The sequence below is a fragment of the Haplochromis burtoni genome, unplaced genomic scaffold (assembly GCF_018398535.1).
Source record: "Haplochromis burtoni strain Fernald_Lab_line unplaced genomic scaffold, NCSU_Asbu1 Contig_6, whole genome shotgun sequence".
Lineage (NCBI taxonomy): Eukaryota > Metazoa > Chordata > Actinopteri > Cichliformes > Cichlidae > Haplochromis > Haplochromis burtoni.
In genome coordinates, this window is record NW_024582367.1 from 228662 (window position 1) to 243634 (window position 14973).

At 37.9% G+C, this 14973-nt stretch overlaps 2 protein-coding genes across 2 annotated transcripts in view; one reads left to right on the forward strand and one right to left on the reverse strand.

The window, feature by feature from the left end:
• Window positions 1-1485, reverse strand: part of LOC102301769 (zinc finger protein 135) — a 25622-nt gene extending 24137 nt beyond the window's left edge. Inside the window, exon 1 of the mRNA XM_005913848.3 lies at window positions 1148-1485. Coding sequence (XP_005913910.2) covers window positions 1148-1247 — 100 coding nt within the window. The 5' untranslated portion in view covers window positions 1248-1485. The remainder of the gene's footprint in view (window positions 1-1147) is intronic.
• Window positions 1486-3955: 2470 nt separating this feature from the next.
• Window positions 3956-14973, forward strand: part of LOC102301177 (zinc finger protein 658B) — a 13821-nt gene continuing 2803 nt past the window's right edge. Inside the window, exons 1-3 of the mRNA XM_005913846.2 lie at window positions 3956-4336; window positions 8676-10069; window positions 14331-14529. Of these exons, the coding sequence (XP_005913908.2) occupies window positions 4234-4336; window positions 8676-10069; window positions 14331-14529 (1696 nt within the window). The 5' untranslated portion in view covers window positions 3956-4233. The remainder of the gene's footprint in view (window positions 4337-8675; window positions 10070-14330; window positions 14530-14973) is intronic.

Below are 14973 nucleotides of genomic sequence, written 5' to 3' on the forward strand. Positions count from 1 at the left end.
TTGTTATCAGCCTTTCTGAAACCGAATATTCCGAGTTGGACAGTTCGGGGTTACTCAACCGTGAGTGTCGTTTTTCACTCTGAGTTTTCCAAACCGGCTTCCTGAAACAGGGCCCTGGTCTGTCAACCCTAGTCCACTATTTGACCTGGATTAGTGATTGACTCTCTTGAATTTAACTTCTTCTAAATGCCAACAAGACAAAGACCATGACTACAGCTCCTCCTGAATTATATCCTAAAATCTGTGGACTCTGTGGACTCTTTTAAAAAGCAGTTAAAACTTTTTCAACTTCTTATTGGTTTTTATGCAATCTTCACTTCATGTTGTCTTGACTTAATATATACATATTTGTTTGTTTGTTTGCTGTTTCAGCACTTCATTTTCTTATTTCTTTTACTTTATTTAGTTGTACATCACTTTGTAACCACTAAACCCACACGACACACACTGGACAGGTTATGGTTATCGGCTGACTGAGGAACATCTCTGGGGAGAGGAGTGGTCTGGAAATCTGTGCTGCTGATGTTGTGCCAAAAAATGATCATCTGTCAGAATCGATGCCTGTATTTAAACTGCTGTAAATTACTTGTTTGCTTATAATCTGAGACAAATTTGTCAAACATATACATATTTCTCATGATGATTAAAGCTGCAATAGGTATTTTGCAAAGTGACTTTTATATATTTTTTCTTTATCCAGCTAAAAAGTCTCATTGACATTAAAAATTCCATTTTTAAGTTGCAATTTTATATATAAATACAGACAGACAGACAGACAGACAGACAGACAGATAGATAGATAGATAGATAGATAGATAGATAGATAGATAGATAGATAGATATCCCTTCATGAATCTAGTTGACTGCAGTCAGTTTACTAATAGCAGCAAAGCACTGCACATAAAATCACACAGAAACAACTCTATTGTGTGCCCACTCTAAAACAGTCCGGGTTGCACTAAACCTTCTCTTTAAATTCAATCTTTTTCGGTCCGTCATTACAAAGTTATTCTAATTATATAATAAGAGAATCGATTCTTTGGACATACTGTATAAGAAGACCACTTTTTATTATAAGTCGGGAGTTTTCCAGCCACTCTTACCCCATCCTAGAAACACTGAATCTCATTAATGCGACTTCTCTTACCAGGTTGGTTTAAAGCATCATCATCGTGCTGCTGCAGCTGCTGCCCTCCAGTCTGCAGACTGTCTGTGTTTCGCTGCTGAACACAATCCACTTCCTTCATGATGCCCGTGTTTGTTCTCTAAAATCAACTGTAGGCTCCTTAAAGATGAACCGGGCCTGCGCAGAATCGATCACCGATCAGCGCGAAGGTCATGCTGATCGAACCTCCGTCAGCCTTCACCCATCCATGTATTACAGGAACCCGCAGAGACCCGAACAGGACAGCAGTTGCCATCGGTGATTTTACGAAAGATTTGTTTACGTCTGCTCTGTTCTGAGCAGGCATCTACACGGACGCCCTTCTTCTGCTTCTTTGGCAGTTTAAAGGCACCGGACATCAGTTTATATCGCTTTACTGCCTCTTACTGTCCTTCTCTAAATCTAAGTGTCCAAAATTACATTTCTAAAATAATTACCCTCTAATTCCTATAATGCAAACAATATGTTAAAATACTGTCACATATCTAAGACAGTCGCATTACACCCAGTCAAAAGCCACCCTTTTCTCTTTTATACGTGGGGATTTCATTTTTATTGTCACAAAATATTATGCAAACAACTTATTCCTCCAAGTTGTCCAAAAAATCCTGCTGCTCTTGTAAATAAGATAATTCTCAGTGGAATTACCTGCATGAAAGAAAAAATGAATTAAATAAAAACTTAAACTCTGAGTCATTTACTGTTGTAATAAGTCTGTCTGTAACATTAACCTGTTTGCTGGCAGGTTTTTTCTTCTCTTTGACACTCATTCAATACCTCATTCATAAAATCGTCATCAAAGCAGCAGAGCAGAATGAATTTATCTGCAACTTTTAGTTTAATACTTTTGTGTGTGCTGCATGAGGTTCCAAGTGGAATAAGTACAGTCAATCAAAAAGGATTTATAACACATAAATGTCCAATTTCAATAAAAGTATGTCTGTTTATATTTTACTATACCTTTATTGGGCTCTTGAGGATGAATCACAGCATCAGTGTAGTGTGGCATGGAAGCAATCAGCTTGTGGCTGTCACAGTGTGCAAACTGAGTGTAATGTTTAGGTTTTCAAAGAAGCCAGAATGGAAGACACAAGAGGCAGAATGTCTAAAAAGTAAGACATTTATTTTCAGCGCATGCAAAACTGAGTCCCAAGGGGCAGGAAAAAATTAATCCAACACACAGTGAAAGACATCAGTGTGAGCAGGCTACACAACAAAAAGGGGAGTGGACCCAGCAGCATAAGCAGCCACTTTTCAAGTAATTCATTTGCACACATGAGCCTGATCTAAACCAGTTTTCTACCCTTAATTATTTCTGCCTTGCTCTTCTCTCCCTGCTCCATTCCACATCTAAAACCTGCTTAATTTATTGGAACATAAGCAGAATAATACATAAACAAACTCAATATCAAGCAATTCCATTTCACCACTGAAACTATAATTACACATTGTTTGTAAATTAAAAACCATGAGTGTTCTCCCTCATGTTTGGCCTAAAAAAGTTACATTCATGTATATAGAATTATAGAATTTTGTGATTATGATTATCATATTGTTTATTAAAAGTGTATCTTCTATATTTGAGGATTACCCATTCGAGTATTTTGAAAAGACCAGAAATCTACATCTACTTCTGGAACTGTACGTTTATTTATGATGATATTTCCAAACATTTGTGTAACAGTCTTACACTCATAAAACAAGTGTTCTGTTGTTTCAATGGTCCTTTTGCAAATACAATAATTCTCTACCATTAATTGAAGGAAATGAGCATTATTTCCTTAGATTTTAGAATTAGAAGCAAATCTCATTATGCCAACTAATCTTTAATATTGTTTTAAAATAATGTTTATTACTTTACTGAATTTTTATCATTTTGATCAACTATTTACTGAGTAGAAACTAAATTCAATTTAAAAAAATAAAATAAATACAAATCCAATATAATGAAAGCCTACCCAGATAGAAAAACTGCCTCTATGATTTCAGGATGTATTGAGGAATAATGGCTGACCACCTTTATGATACCAAATATTAATTTCAAGCTCATTCTAATTTTACTAAATCTGTTTTTGCCTTATTTACTGTATCTATGTGTATGTTTGTATAAGTTTTAAACAATTACTGCACCTGTTTTCCATTTTCCCAGCAAGATATAATTACATGGGGTTTGGCTTGAGACTTTTGAACAATACTGTATTTAGGAACGTAATCAGTGTTGTAGCTGCATTTCTTTTTATTTATGGAAGCTTTCATTTTATTTTACATTGAATATGACTTTGCAGTGACTTAAATCTTCAGGAGACTCATGACGACAGCTTTTCGTCACACACATGCAATGAAAACCACTGAGAAAAAGAGTCTGTGTGCCAATCAAAATGTCGCAACCTTTAAACACCTTGAGACATTTTTAACCGGTTCTACATAAATAAAACTAAACATATTTAAAAAAGGAATTTTTAAAATTTAGAAAAAGAAAATGTCTCCTATCCTTTATAGAAAGGAAATAACCCTCCAAGGTCAAGAATGGAAAAAAAAAACATCATTACATCAATTTTAAAAAATAAATAAAAACACAATATAGTAATTAAATGTATCATTAGTTAGTTAAATGGAGAAACAATAGTAGATATTTTAATTATGTCATGGTTCGTGTGTTGCTGCCCATCTTGAAATAATTGAAACTGTCACTGCGGCTGATCAACAGACCATAACCTGGTTAATTGAATCAATTAATTAAACATTTAATCATTATTTGATGTATTTAGTGATTTCATTTTTGCACTCTCGTCGCTCCACAGCGGTGATCTCACCGCCGAGGACAGGAAAGGTGTCCGTGCAGATGCCTGTTCAAAACACAGCAGAGGGCAATAAATGTTGTGAGGAATCATTTGAGTGTCCCGTTTCAATCTGTATCCTCCCCGGTGACGTATTCATGGATGAACAGAAACGTAAGCGGCGTGATCGTGAAAGGTGATCGGCGGTGATCGATTCTGCCCAGGCCCGGTTTCAGCTCCGCCGAGCCTGCAGTTTATTTTAAAGAAGAGAGCAAAGACACGGACACCATCATGAATGAGGTGGATTATCTCCATCAGCTGAATGCCGACAGTCTGGCTGAGGAGAAGCCCGAGATTAAACGGCAGCAGGATGCTGAAACGAGCCAAAGCGCCGGTGAGAATAAAAACACATTTACTGTTTGATCGGGTTAACTGTTAGCTCGCTGTGGGGTTTGTGAAAAGGTGTTTCACATCGGAAACATCGGTTTTCGTTTATCTGTATACGTGCACAAAAATAAACACATAAATAAAATCTCAGAGCTTTTTATTTCATCCGTGGATCTCAAATGTGAATATTAACGTTTAATAGAATTATTGTGGCGGATTTTTTTAAACGGCGGAACTTAAAGTTGAGGGTAAAGTGTGGCGTCCGGACGATTTGCCAGCGCGCACACAAGAGTTGTCTTTGTAGTTCGACCGTTTTTAAATGCTCATTAAGCGTTAATAACGTATTAATTGGGTAAGGTCCTGTATATTGCAGCTAATCATTCATATAGAACATCATTAAAATTGCGTGTACTGGTCAAAGTAAAGCGCTTTCGGCTGAGTTTAAAACAGAAATCTGAACATAAGTTGCTCTGGACCAGAGTATGCAAACATCACGAGATGAGAAATGCTTTATTTGTCCCATATTTAAGAAATGTTTTTGTTCTCAGCAGTTAAAATAATGATGAAATCTACTATTAATAATAATACCAATAAGCAGAGTTAGCTTTCCCATCGTCTGGTCCTTCCTTCCTCACTCTGCTAAATAGTTTTACATCCCTGGTGGGGATCACATTTTACCCCCCTCCCTGTAGAGATCACCCTGCGTGGTGATCAGAGTGTTCTCTAACTAAAAGAGAAATAAGGGAAATTCAGACCATCAGGAAACTCAGAAATCCGGTGTGCCAGACACTTTCTAGAGCGGCAACATCAGTCCTTACAGGGTGACGTGAGGTTGGTTCTTTCATCCTGTTGGAGTGCAGCTTTGCGTCTGGCAGTCTGAGACATCCTCCTGAAATCACACGTGCAGTTTCTTAATGTTGCATGATGGTCCAGTTGCTGCAATAAGCTGACAGAGAGGAGCAGACACAATCCTGTGTAAGAATAGCATTTAATTGTTAATTGTTAATTTATTTCAAACATGTAAAAAAAAATACAGAAAATAAGAGAGAAAAAAATACTATACAAAAGTCAATACATTTCAATATTGCTACCGTACTGATTCATTTACATGTTGAAAGGAAGTGGGAAGAAGTACACACTTGTTTAATCCCACCCTTTTGCCATAAGTTAATATTTAGTCAGCTTCCTTACTGATATAATCTGTAATAAAAATAGTGAACAGATTTCTGATATAATATATACTAGGGCTGTGCGATATGACTAAAATCCCATATCCCGAGATAAAACATCTATCGTCCCTATAACGAGATAAATCACAAAAAATTTACATTTTCTGTAAATTCTGTGAATCTCGGGCAGCTCGACTTGCGTGAAGTGTTTCCAGCTGGGTGTCGTGTAGCTGGAGTCGAGTGTTTTAACCGTGCTGTTTGGAATTTCACTAGATCGGCAATTTTCAGTGTTTCAGACTGCAAAAATAGTGAGTTTGTATGTTCCCTATAACCTGCATTGTGGTTAATTCAAACCGCTTTTTTTTTTTGAAGAGAGTATTTAAGCATAGAAAAGCTTAGAAAAATGTTGCATAGAGTTGTATAAGCTCTTTGAGTGCTCAGGTAGAGTAGAAAAGTGCTCTATGAGAGGAAGTGATGGTAAAAAAGTCATTTCTTGAAAAAGTTAGCTTGTTCATTCAACTTGTTCATTCCCCAATTCTAAGTTACATTTAACAAAATAAGTGGTTAAGATTAAGATTTTCAGTTCATATTTGTTTTACTAACTATTTAGACCATTTTATTACAAATTGTGAAGGTAAAATATATTTTAGAACCTATTAATAAACAAAGAGTCCAACAAACAACACAAAACAACACTATAATACACAACAATAATAATGTAGTTGCTGTAGAAGAAGAGCATTATAGAAAAGTTTTAAATGAACTTTGGATAAAGTGTGTTAGTGTTAGTAACAAACAGAGCGCTCACAGTGAAAGATTGAACTGGTCATTGTGTGGAATCTAAAACTGACCTCACAGCTCCAGCAACAAAATAAGAAACACTTTTAATCCATTATTGTAAAAGTGGAAAGTAGCAGATGAGCCTGTCGCTCGTCCACACTGCTCCACCTCGGTCTGCAGGTCCTCACCGCTTGTTTCATATTAAATGCTGGTGCTATGGCACGGCTGGCCAACGTGGCACTAAGTGGAAGAGGGATTTTAGTCTTCCATATATTGTTGCATTTGACTGGATCACCTTCGTTTGAAGAGGAAAACATGAGACAGAGAATATTAAGCTGTTAATTTCTTTAAAAATACACTTCAGTATTTTTGTAAAAGCTCTGCTTATGTTTCACAATTATGCTACAAACCTTACACTAACAGTGATAATAATCACTAATTATAATTATAATCACTAATAATAAATGATCCGTCAGGCTTCAGAGTGTGAAGGATTCCTATGGTCACAACTCGCACCTTGAGAATAATCATGCATACATTCATAATGCAATTTGTATCTGGCAAATGCCTTTTAGTCAGACACATGTATTGTATTATAAAGGGTGATATAATGTGGTATGAAAGATTTCCTATATCAGTCCTGCTTGGAGCTGAACCAGCCTGGTAAAGAAGATGCTCCATTACATGTCCTTTCAGTGGTGCAGAGGGTCGTCAGGACTATCCATGATGGATAACCATTTGTCCGTGACGTCCCCTCCACCACAGTCTCAAGTGTCCACAGACTCAGCCTTCACAATCAGCTTATCGTCATAGCTGACGAATCTGCCTCTTATTCTACTTTCATAAACTCTAGAAACCACATGTAGCCTCGCAGTGTGAGTGAAGCACTCTGCTGGGATCATATAACGCTTTGATATTTTTTAAAACATGATTGGATCTTATTATTCAGGAATTTGGCATTTAAAAGGCTAGTCAGTGCAGAGAAGCTAATCCTTTCTTTAAAGGATGAAGATGAAGAGTGCAGGAGGGGGACAGATGGAGGATCGCTAATCAGGAAGTGCAGAGGCTTAGTAAGGAGGAAGTAAGAGCAGCTGTGAAGAGTATTGGTCCTGATGACAAGGGCTGCCACGATTAGTCAAATAGTCACGATTATGTCAACTATCAAAATCGTCAACAACTAATTTAATAGTCGTTGCGTCGTGCCTTTTTTCAGTGTTTAATTTGTTTCTGAGTAAATCTGTTTGGCTGAGATTAAAGTTATAGTTTTCACACAGGTGAATAAACGCAAACAGAAAACTGATTAAACAGAAATGTGAGATGTTCGAGAATTTACTCTAGTGTCCTGTTATATTTAGAGCAAGGAGCAGACGGCTGAGTTTATTAAAGTCCACTGAGACAATCTGCAAATTTCATTAAAAGTTTAATCTTGTCTAATCATCTTGTCTTTATTTTTAGTTAGCACATACCTTAAACACTTCAAGCTGTAAGCTAATGAGAGCTATATAAGAGCAGATGCATGCTGGTGCAATAAGCTGTACGCTTTATGTCCAATGGATCTGATTAGTCGACTAATCGCAAAAATAATCGGTTAGTCGACTATCAAAATAATCGTTTGTGGCAGCCCTACTGATGACACACCCGTGGAGGTATGGAGGTGTTTAAGAGGGAAGGCAGACTTTTTAACACAGTCCTGGAGAGTGAGGGGATGTCTGAGGAATGGAGAAGTGTATTGGAACTGATCTTCAAGAACAAGGGTGACATGCAGAGCTGTAGAAACTACACAGGGATAAAGCTGATGGGCCACACCATGAGGATATTTGAAGATGTTTGCAGATGACATTGTGATCTGTAGTAAGGAGCAGGTGGAGGAGACCCTGGGGAGGTGGAGGTATGCTCTGGAGAGAAGAGGAATAAAATCAGTAGAAGAAGACAGAATACATGTGTTTGAATGGGAACAAGGCAGGTGTAACAGTGGGATGGAGAGATGGAGACAGATGATCTGCTGTGGCAACCCCTAAAGGAAAAGAAGAAAAATGTGAAGAAGATTGGCCCTTTCCAGTCCCTGTTGGTACTCCCATTGTGTCATTTTGCATCAGCTGAAGGTTTAATAACAAATTACTACAATTCAGCCCGGCATGATTTTTTTAGCATCACACTGAGTCAGGATATTTCTAAATTTGACAACGTCACACAGCTTTTAAAAACCAGTCCTACAGATTTGTTAAAAACGTGACTAAAAGGACCTACTGTAAAAAAAATAACGGTAATGCCATCGAAAGGGAGTAAATAATTAGACACCAACGAATGAATATATATCTGTATATCAGGGTTTTTAATGGGTGTGCTATGCTGCTGTAGAATTTTAATGTCAGTCTTTTCTGTCCATGTGTGTTTCAGTGTTACCTGAAGATGTCCGGCAGCTGCTGGTGATTAAAGAAGTTCCTCAAGATTGGAGCCCCAGGCGGGACCTGCAAGCCGCCGAGTTCCTCCACATAAAGCAGGAGCAGGAGGAACCCTGGAGCAGTGAGGAGGGACAGCAGATCAATAGGTTGGAGGAGGCAGATCTCAGCAGGTTACCGTTCACTATTGTTACTGTGAAGACTGAAGATGATGACGATGAAGAGAAGCCTCAGTGCTCATATCGTCATCAAAGCCAAACAGAAGAATCCACACAGACAGAGCCGCCTATCGGCTGCTTAGCTAAACAGATCAAGACGGAAATTGAGGAAGATGCATATGGACGACTGGAATCAGTCTGGAGCCCAGATCTAAATTGTCATTTATTAGTAAATAATAAGAAAAAGACTTTAGACTCTTCCGAGACTGAAGTCAGTTATGAAGATGAGGAGGAGGAGGAGGATGTTTGGCAGGAACCTCTGTCAGATTCTGGACCTGAAACTGAAGTGGGTGGTATAGCGTGGAAGGAGAGTGTTGCAACTGAGCCTCAGTTTGTCAGTGATGTTTGCGTTAAAACATTTACACAACCGGAATCTCAGAAGCGACAACGCCGAGGAGAGAAATCACTGGCTTGTGCTGTTTGCGGTAAAACCTTCAGCTGCAATACACATCTTAAGAGACACATGACCGTCCACACGGGAGAGAAACCCTTTAGCTGTGAAGCTTGTGGAAAAAGATTTGGACTTGAGTTTACTCTTAAAACGCACATGAGAGTCCACACAGGAGAGAAGCCATTTGGTTGTGAAGACTGTGGAAAAACATTTAGTCGTAACACTCATCTTAAGAATCACATGCGAGTACACACACAGGAGAAACCATTTAGTTGTGATTCTTGTGGAAAGACATTTAAATTTAAGTATAGTTTTAAAGTACACATGAGGGTCCACACAGGCGAGAGACCTTTTGGCTGTAGTGTTTGTGGTAAAGGGTTTACAGAACATGAAGGTCTGAAAAGACACATGAGAATCCACACAGGGGAGAAACCATTTGGTTGTGATATATGTGGGAAAAGATTTGGACACCAGAATGCTCTTAAAAGACACACCAGCGTCCACACAGGTGAGAAACCGTTTGGATGCGATATATGTGGAAAACGATTTAACCGCAGCACACGATTTAAGGAGCACTTAAGAGGCCACACAGGAGAGAAACTGTTCGGCTGTGACGAGTGTGGGAAAACATTTAGTTCCAATACACGACTTAAGAGACACATGAGCATCCACAGGAGAGACAAACAGTTTTTGTGTGGCGTTTGTGGTGAAAAATGTTCAACATCTGAACAGCTGAAGCAGCATGAAAGTTCGCACATGTTACTGCAGATAGATACTGTAACACTATAGGTTTTGTTGTGAAGTGTATTTGTATTATTAACAAGCTTTACTTTTCTGCCCTCATGTTTGTCTTCATTGTACTTAAAAAATAAACCAAAAACTATCCATGAATACAAAATTTGTGGTTTTGTCCTTGCCTATATAAATAATATATATATGTTTCCATACAAATATATAAAATATATGGGAACATATATGTAGAAAACTGAAGCTATCTCAAGTATGAAATAATCTTTTTTTAAAACTGGGCAATAAATCTTTGTAACTATATTAAGTTACCCTTTTTACTGTTTTAACACGTTTTTGCTTTTATAGTAAAGTCATTCATCATTAGATGAATTATGATTTTTAATATCAATGAAACTTTAAACAGCTTCAAAATTATAAGAAATTATATAAAAAAAGAAACCTGTTGAACGTTAGAAGTTACGCACTTTTTTGCCTCCCATAAGAAGTGTTTTGTAATTTAATCAGTGAGACTGTAAAAATAATCTGAGCGCGTTTTAAGCTATGAGCACACGTGTTGCCAAATCCAACGCTCTCACTGGTCGGATCTATTTATTCACATGCAAAAAAATGAGCCTAATTCCAAAAAAATAAAATGGTGCAAATTTGTCCAGTGAAATTACACGATTGTTGTGAGCAGGAGCATTACAAATCGGTGAGCCTCAAAAAACGTTTAAACCACAGCCAACAGGCTCGCAGTGGTTGGCCCCTCTTGCCCCAGTGTAGAGCCAGCCCCACCTACCATACACCCAGGGGCGGTCCTAACCTGTTTGGTGCCCTGGGCGACCAGTCCCTCTGTCCCACTGTTTACTATCATAGCCAAGTGGCTAACAAAGGTAAACAGAAGTTTTCCCAATCTCTACTAATGAATGTTATCTTGTTTCAGGATACATACTAAAATCCTTTATTTCTCAAAAATCGACAGCGCGCCTTATGGATAAATTCTGGTTCACACAGAACCGCAAACCACATAAAATCACTGTCACTGGCCGCGAACTGATTTTATGTGGTACACAGCGCTCAGAAACCTTTCAAAAAATATTTTGGTACGACTTTGGTAAACTACGAAACTGCACTGCTTGATGGATTGTTGGATCATTATGTCTACCGAGAAGCCTCGCGGAGTGATACGTACTCTGCTTCAACGTAATATTACCGTACTGTGTGTGTATAAGGACCACAAATGGCACCTGTTAAGAGACACGGTTACAAAGAGGATTTCAAACTCCAGGCTGTCAGTCACACAGTAGAACTTGGGAACAGAGCAGCTGCGAAATCTGTCTTTGTTATTGTGCTCAGCGTCTGTTAGTTTACATTTAGCTTTTTGTTATGCACAAAAACAACATTGTTTTATTTTATTTATGGAGCATGATTATTTAATAAATGCTGATAATTTATTTCTGAGTAATTTTTTCTTGTACATCTGCGCTGTATGTTAATAAAAGTGCTTATGTGAGATTTGGGACACAGCTTTGACTACGAGCTCTCTTTTTGTTCTTACTTTATGGCTTTAAAAAATATCAAGATGTCTATCATATATCGTCAACCAGCTAAAGAATATCGAGATATGAATTTTGGGTGATATCGCCCAGTCCTAGTATAGGGTCTCTGCCTTCCAATGTAAAGCGCCTCTGGACAACAGATGTGATTTGTTGCTATAGTTACTGTTAAATTTAATCATTGATGTCCATTCAGGACTGGAAGTTTTATATTTCTTAATATCCATCTATACTCAATGTGAATTCCATACGTTTAACAGAGCTGTTTGACTGATCACCTAATGTGTGACAAAAGAATCTGCTGTGATGCTATTGACAGTCTGCGCTCTCTCACCTGTCTGTAAAAGTTGGCCTTGTCTCTCTCACTCGTTGTGACACCTCTCTCCTCTGTTGCAGAACTTCCAGCCCGTGCTCTCCCTGTGTTCTGTGTGCCTGACCGTTTCTCCGTCCCCTGGTTTCCCTGCACCTGTGCAGAGTTTCTGTTTATCACCTTGCTCTTGTTTAAGTTGTCTCCTCTCATTAATAAATCTTGTAAATAATTGATAACCAGCATAGTAGGCGCTCCTCCAACGTATCAAAATATAGTTTATTTTGGGGCGATCGTGGCTCAAGAGTTGGGAGTTCGCCTTGTAATCGGAAGGTTGCCGGTTCGAGCCCCGGCTTGGACAGTCTCGGTCGTTGTGTCCTGGTCACAGGTGGTCAGAGGGCCCGGTGGCGCCAGTGTCCGGCAGCCTCGCCTCTGTCAGTGCTCCCCAGGGTGGCTGTGGCTACAATGTAGCTGCCATCACCAGTGTGTGAATGTGTGTGTGACTGGATGTGTAAAGCGCTTTGGGGTCCTTAGGGACTAGAAAAGCGCTATACAAATACAGGCCATTTACCATTTATTCTCCCTCTGACAGTTAAAACCATACACATTGTCTAAAATATAGATAGAGTGTGCAGCCTCAACTATTAGACAAATGTAATGACCATCTTTATCTATGTCAGAATTCAAAATTATACCATTAAATCTTCCAAAATCTGAGTTGAACTGTTTGCAAAACAAAAAAATAGCCTTATGTTTAACACTGTTTCTTAAACCTCTTACATTTAAAGAAATAACAGACAGAGACATAAGGATAGTAACGAAAATTAAAAGTGACAAATAAGAAAAAGCTTACACCAAGTATATGAAGAAAAGTTGAAATGGGAACCTGGTCACTTAACCCTTTAAAGCCAGTCAGAGCGGGCACGCTCCGTTTTGCTTAACTATTTTTAAATCCCGGTAGCACTGCAACCACGTAAGCTAGCGCAATATTTTTCTTTTGCATATGAAACCGGAGGGGTTGTACTTACATCTTATGCCATCAGCTTGTCCTCGATCACAGTTTCCTTCCACATAAAGCTTTGCAAAAATGTCATAAAAACCACTTGCAGCAACAAAAACATAATATCCCAGAAACACGCTTTACCCATCCGATCAGCTGTTTGTAACACTTCCTACGTCCATCAGCGCGAACTATCGCATGTCCGCCATGACCTGCCTGAAACCGGAAGTGACGTATTTTGCGGAAATGTAGTTTTTTTTTACCATCAGGGCCTTATGAGCCTATACTTGTGTTTTTAAAAGTTATGTTTGACTTTATGACTTTCTGTGTCGTTTCTGGGACGCTTAGGACTCATATTGCACTGCTGGAAATAGTTTACTTTGATGCATATGCTGTTTTGTTTTTTTTTAAATCTGCATTATAATATTTATTTTCGTTTTTCCTGCAGTATATAAAAAATAAAACTATGAAGACACTTAAAATAAATTTCCTGTGGTGGGAAACTATTTTGTGCAACTTTTTTGTATTTACAGTTTTGAGGGATACGCCTCTTAAATTTCTCTAACTAGAAATATATGTAAAAAACAAAAAAAACAAAAACAATTTTAAATGTTTTTGTAGTTTATTGCACTTTTTTGCAATTTATGTAATTACTATGCACTTAATGCATACATATCATTAAAATTTGGGCTATAATGGTTGTATTGATGTATATCAACTTGAAATGCTCCCAAAAATGGCTCTACAGCATGTAAAAATATAATATAAGCTCTGGCGGACTTGGTTCTATGGTAGGTCTTAAAGGGTTAAGAGAGTTCTATATAAGATGAGAACTGCAACCCCTGAGTAAGGAAATTGTGAACTTGAATAATAATAGGAATACAATAGTCTAAGAAAATAGAACCAATGTGGTAAAAAATTAAATTAAATTAAATTAAATGCTTCTAAAAGCATTTAAAGGGAGCTTTTAGAAGTTTTCTTGCTCCATTTAAATGTCAAAAGGGAGTTTTTCCTTCAACATTAACGCCGTCATCACGATTAGTTCAATTTTTAAGAAATTAAAGAAATATCAACAGAGCACCTATTTATAAAGACTTAAAGTTTCATTTTTAAAACTAATTGGCCCCTTTCTGTCCTGTTTTCTGCATTATAAGCCTTATAATAATAATATTAATAATTATTATTATTGTTGTTGTTATTATGAGTATGATTATTATTATTATATACACTGTTTCTTATATTTTGTTATCATTCATATGTTCTTGTCTATAATTTCTGCATGAAAAATAATTAAATGTTTAAAAAATACATTTTAAAAGTGTCTGTTACGTTTTTTTCCTATTAAAAAAAAAGGTGCCTCCGCAAATGCCTGCCCAAAACACCCCAATAAATCCATTTCACAACAACACTGAAAAATGAGAGCCCTGTCCAACTATTGATGAGGTCGTATAGAAGTGTGAATACACGGCCATCGATCTTCTGACCGAGTCGCCTGGTTCAATTCAAACGAGCTTACAGTTGATTTTAAAGACGAGAACAATGAATGAAGCGGATTATCGTCAACGCAACGGCATCGAGAGTCAGCCTTATGAACGAAAGCCGCGGATCAAACCGCATCAGCTGCAGGATGCTGATCTCAACCAAACTACCGGTGAGAAAATCACAGATTTAACGTGAGATGTTTCTCCGGAAGGAAACGGCTTCCTAGCTGCTAGCTCGTTGTACTGGTGGGCGAAATAAACTTTTCACCTACAAACCGGCCTTTTTAAATGATGTAAATCTGCCACAAATCGATGTTAAAACGGCTTAAAAACGGCGGAACCCATCGGTGGTCCTGTGTAGTACCCGGGCGTTTTAGACGGGGCACACAACAACAGCGTTAATATTCTAGTTCAGCGTAAGTAAATGGGCGAAATTTGATTCAAGGTGTTTTAATGTCCAATGTTTTTACTCATCTTAATAAATATAGATTTTAGTGAGCTGGCTTTATGTAGGATAAAGCCATCTCACTTATATATCCATCCATCCATTGGCTTCCGCTTATCCTTTTCAGGGTTGCGAGGGGGGGCTGGAGCCTATCCCAGCTGTCATAGGG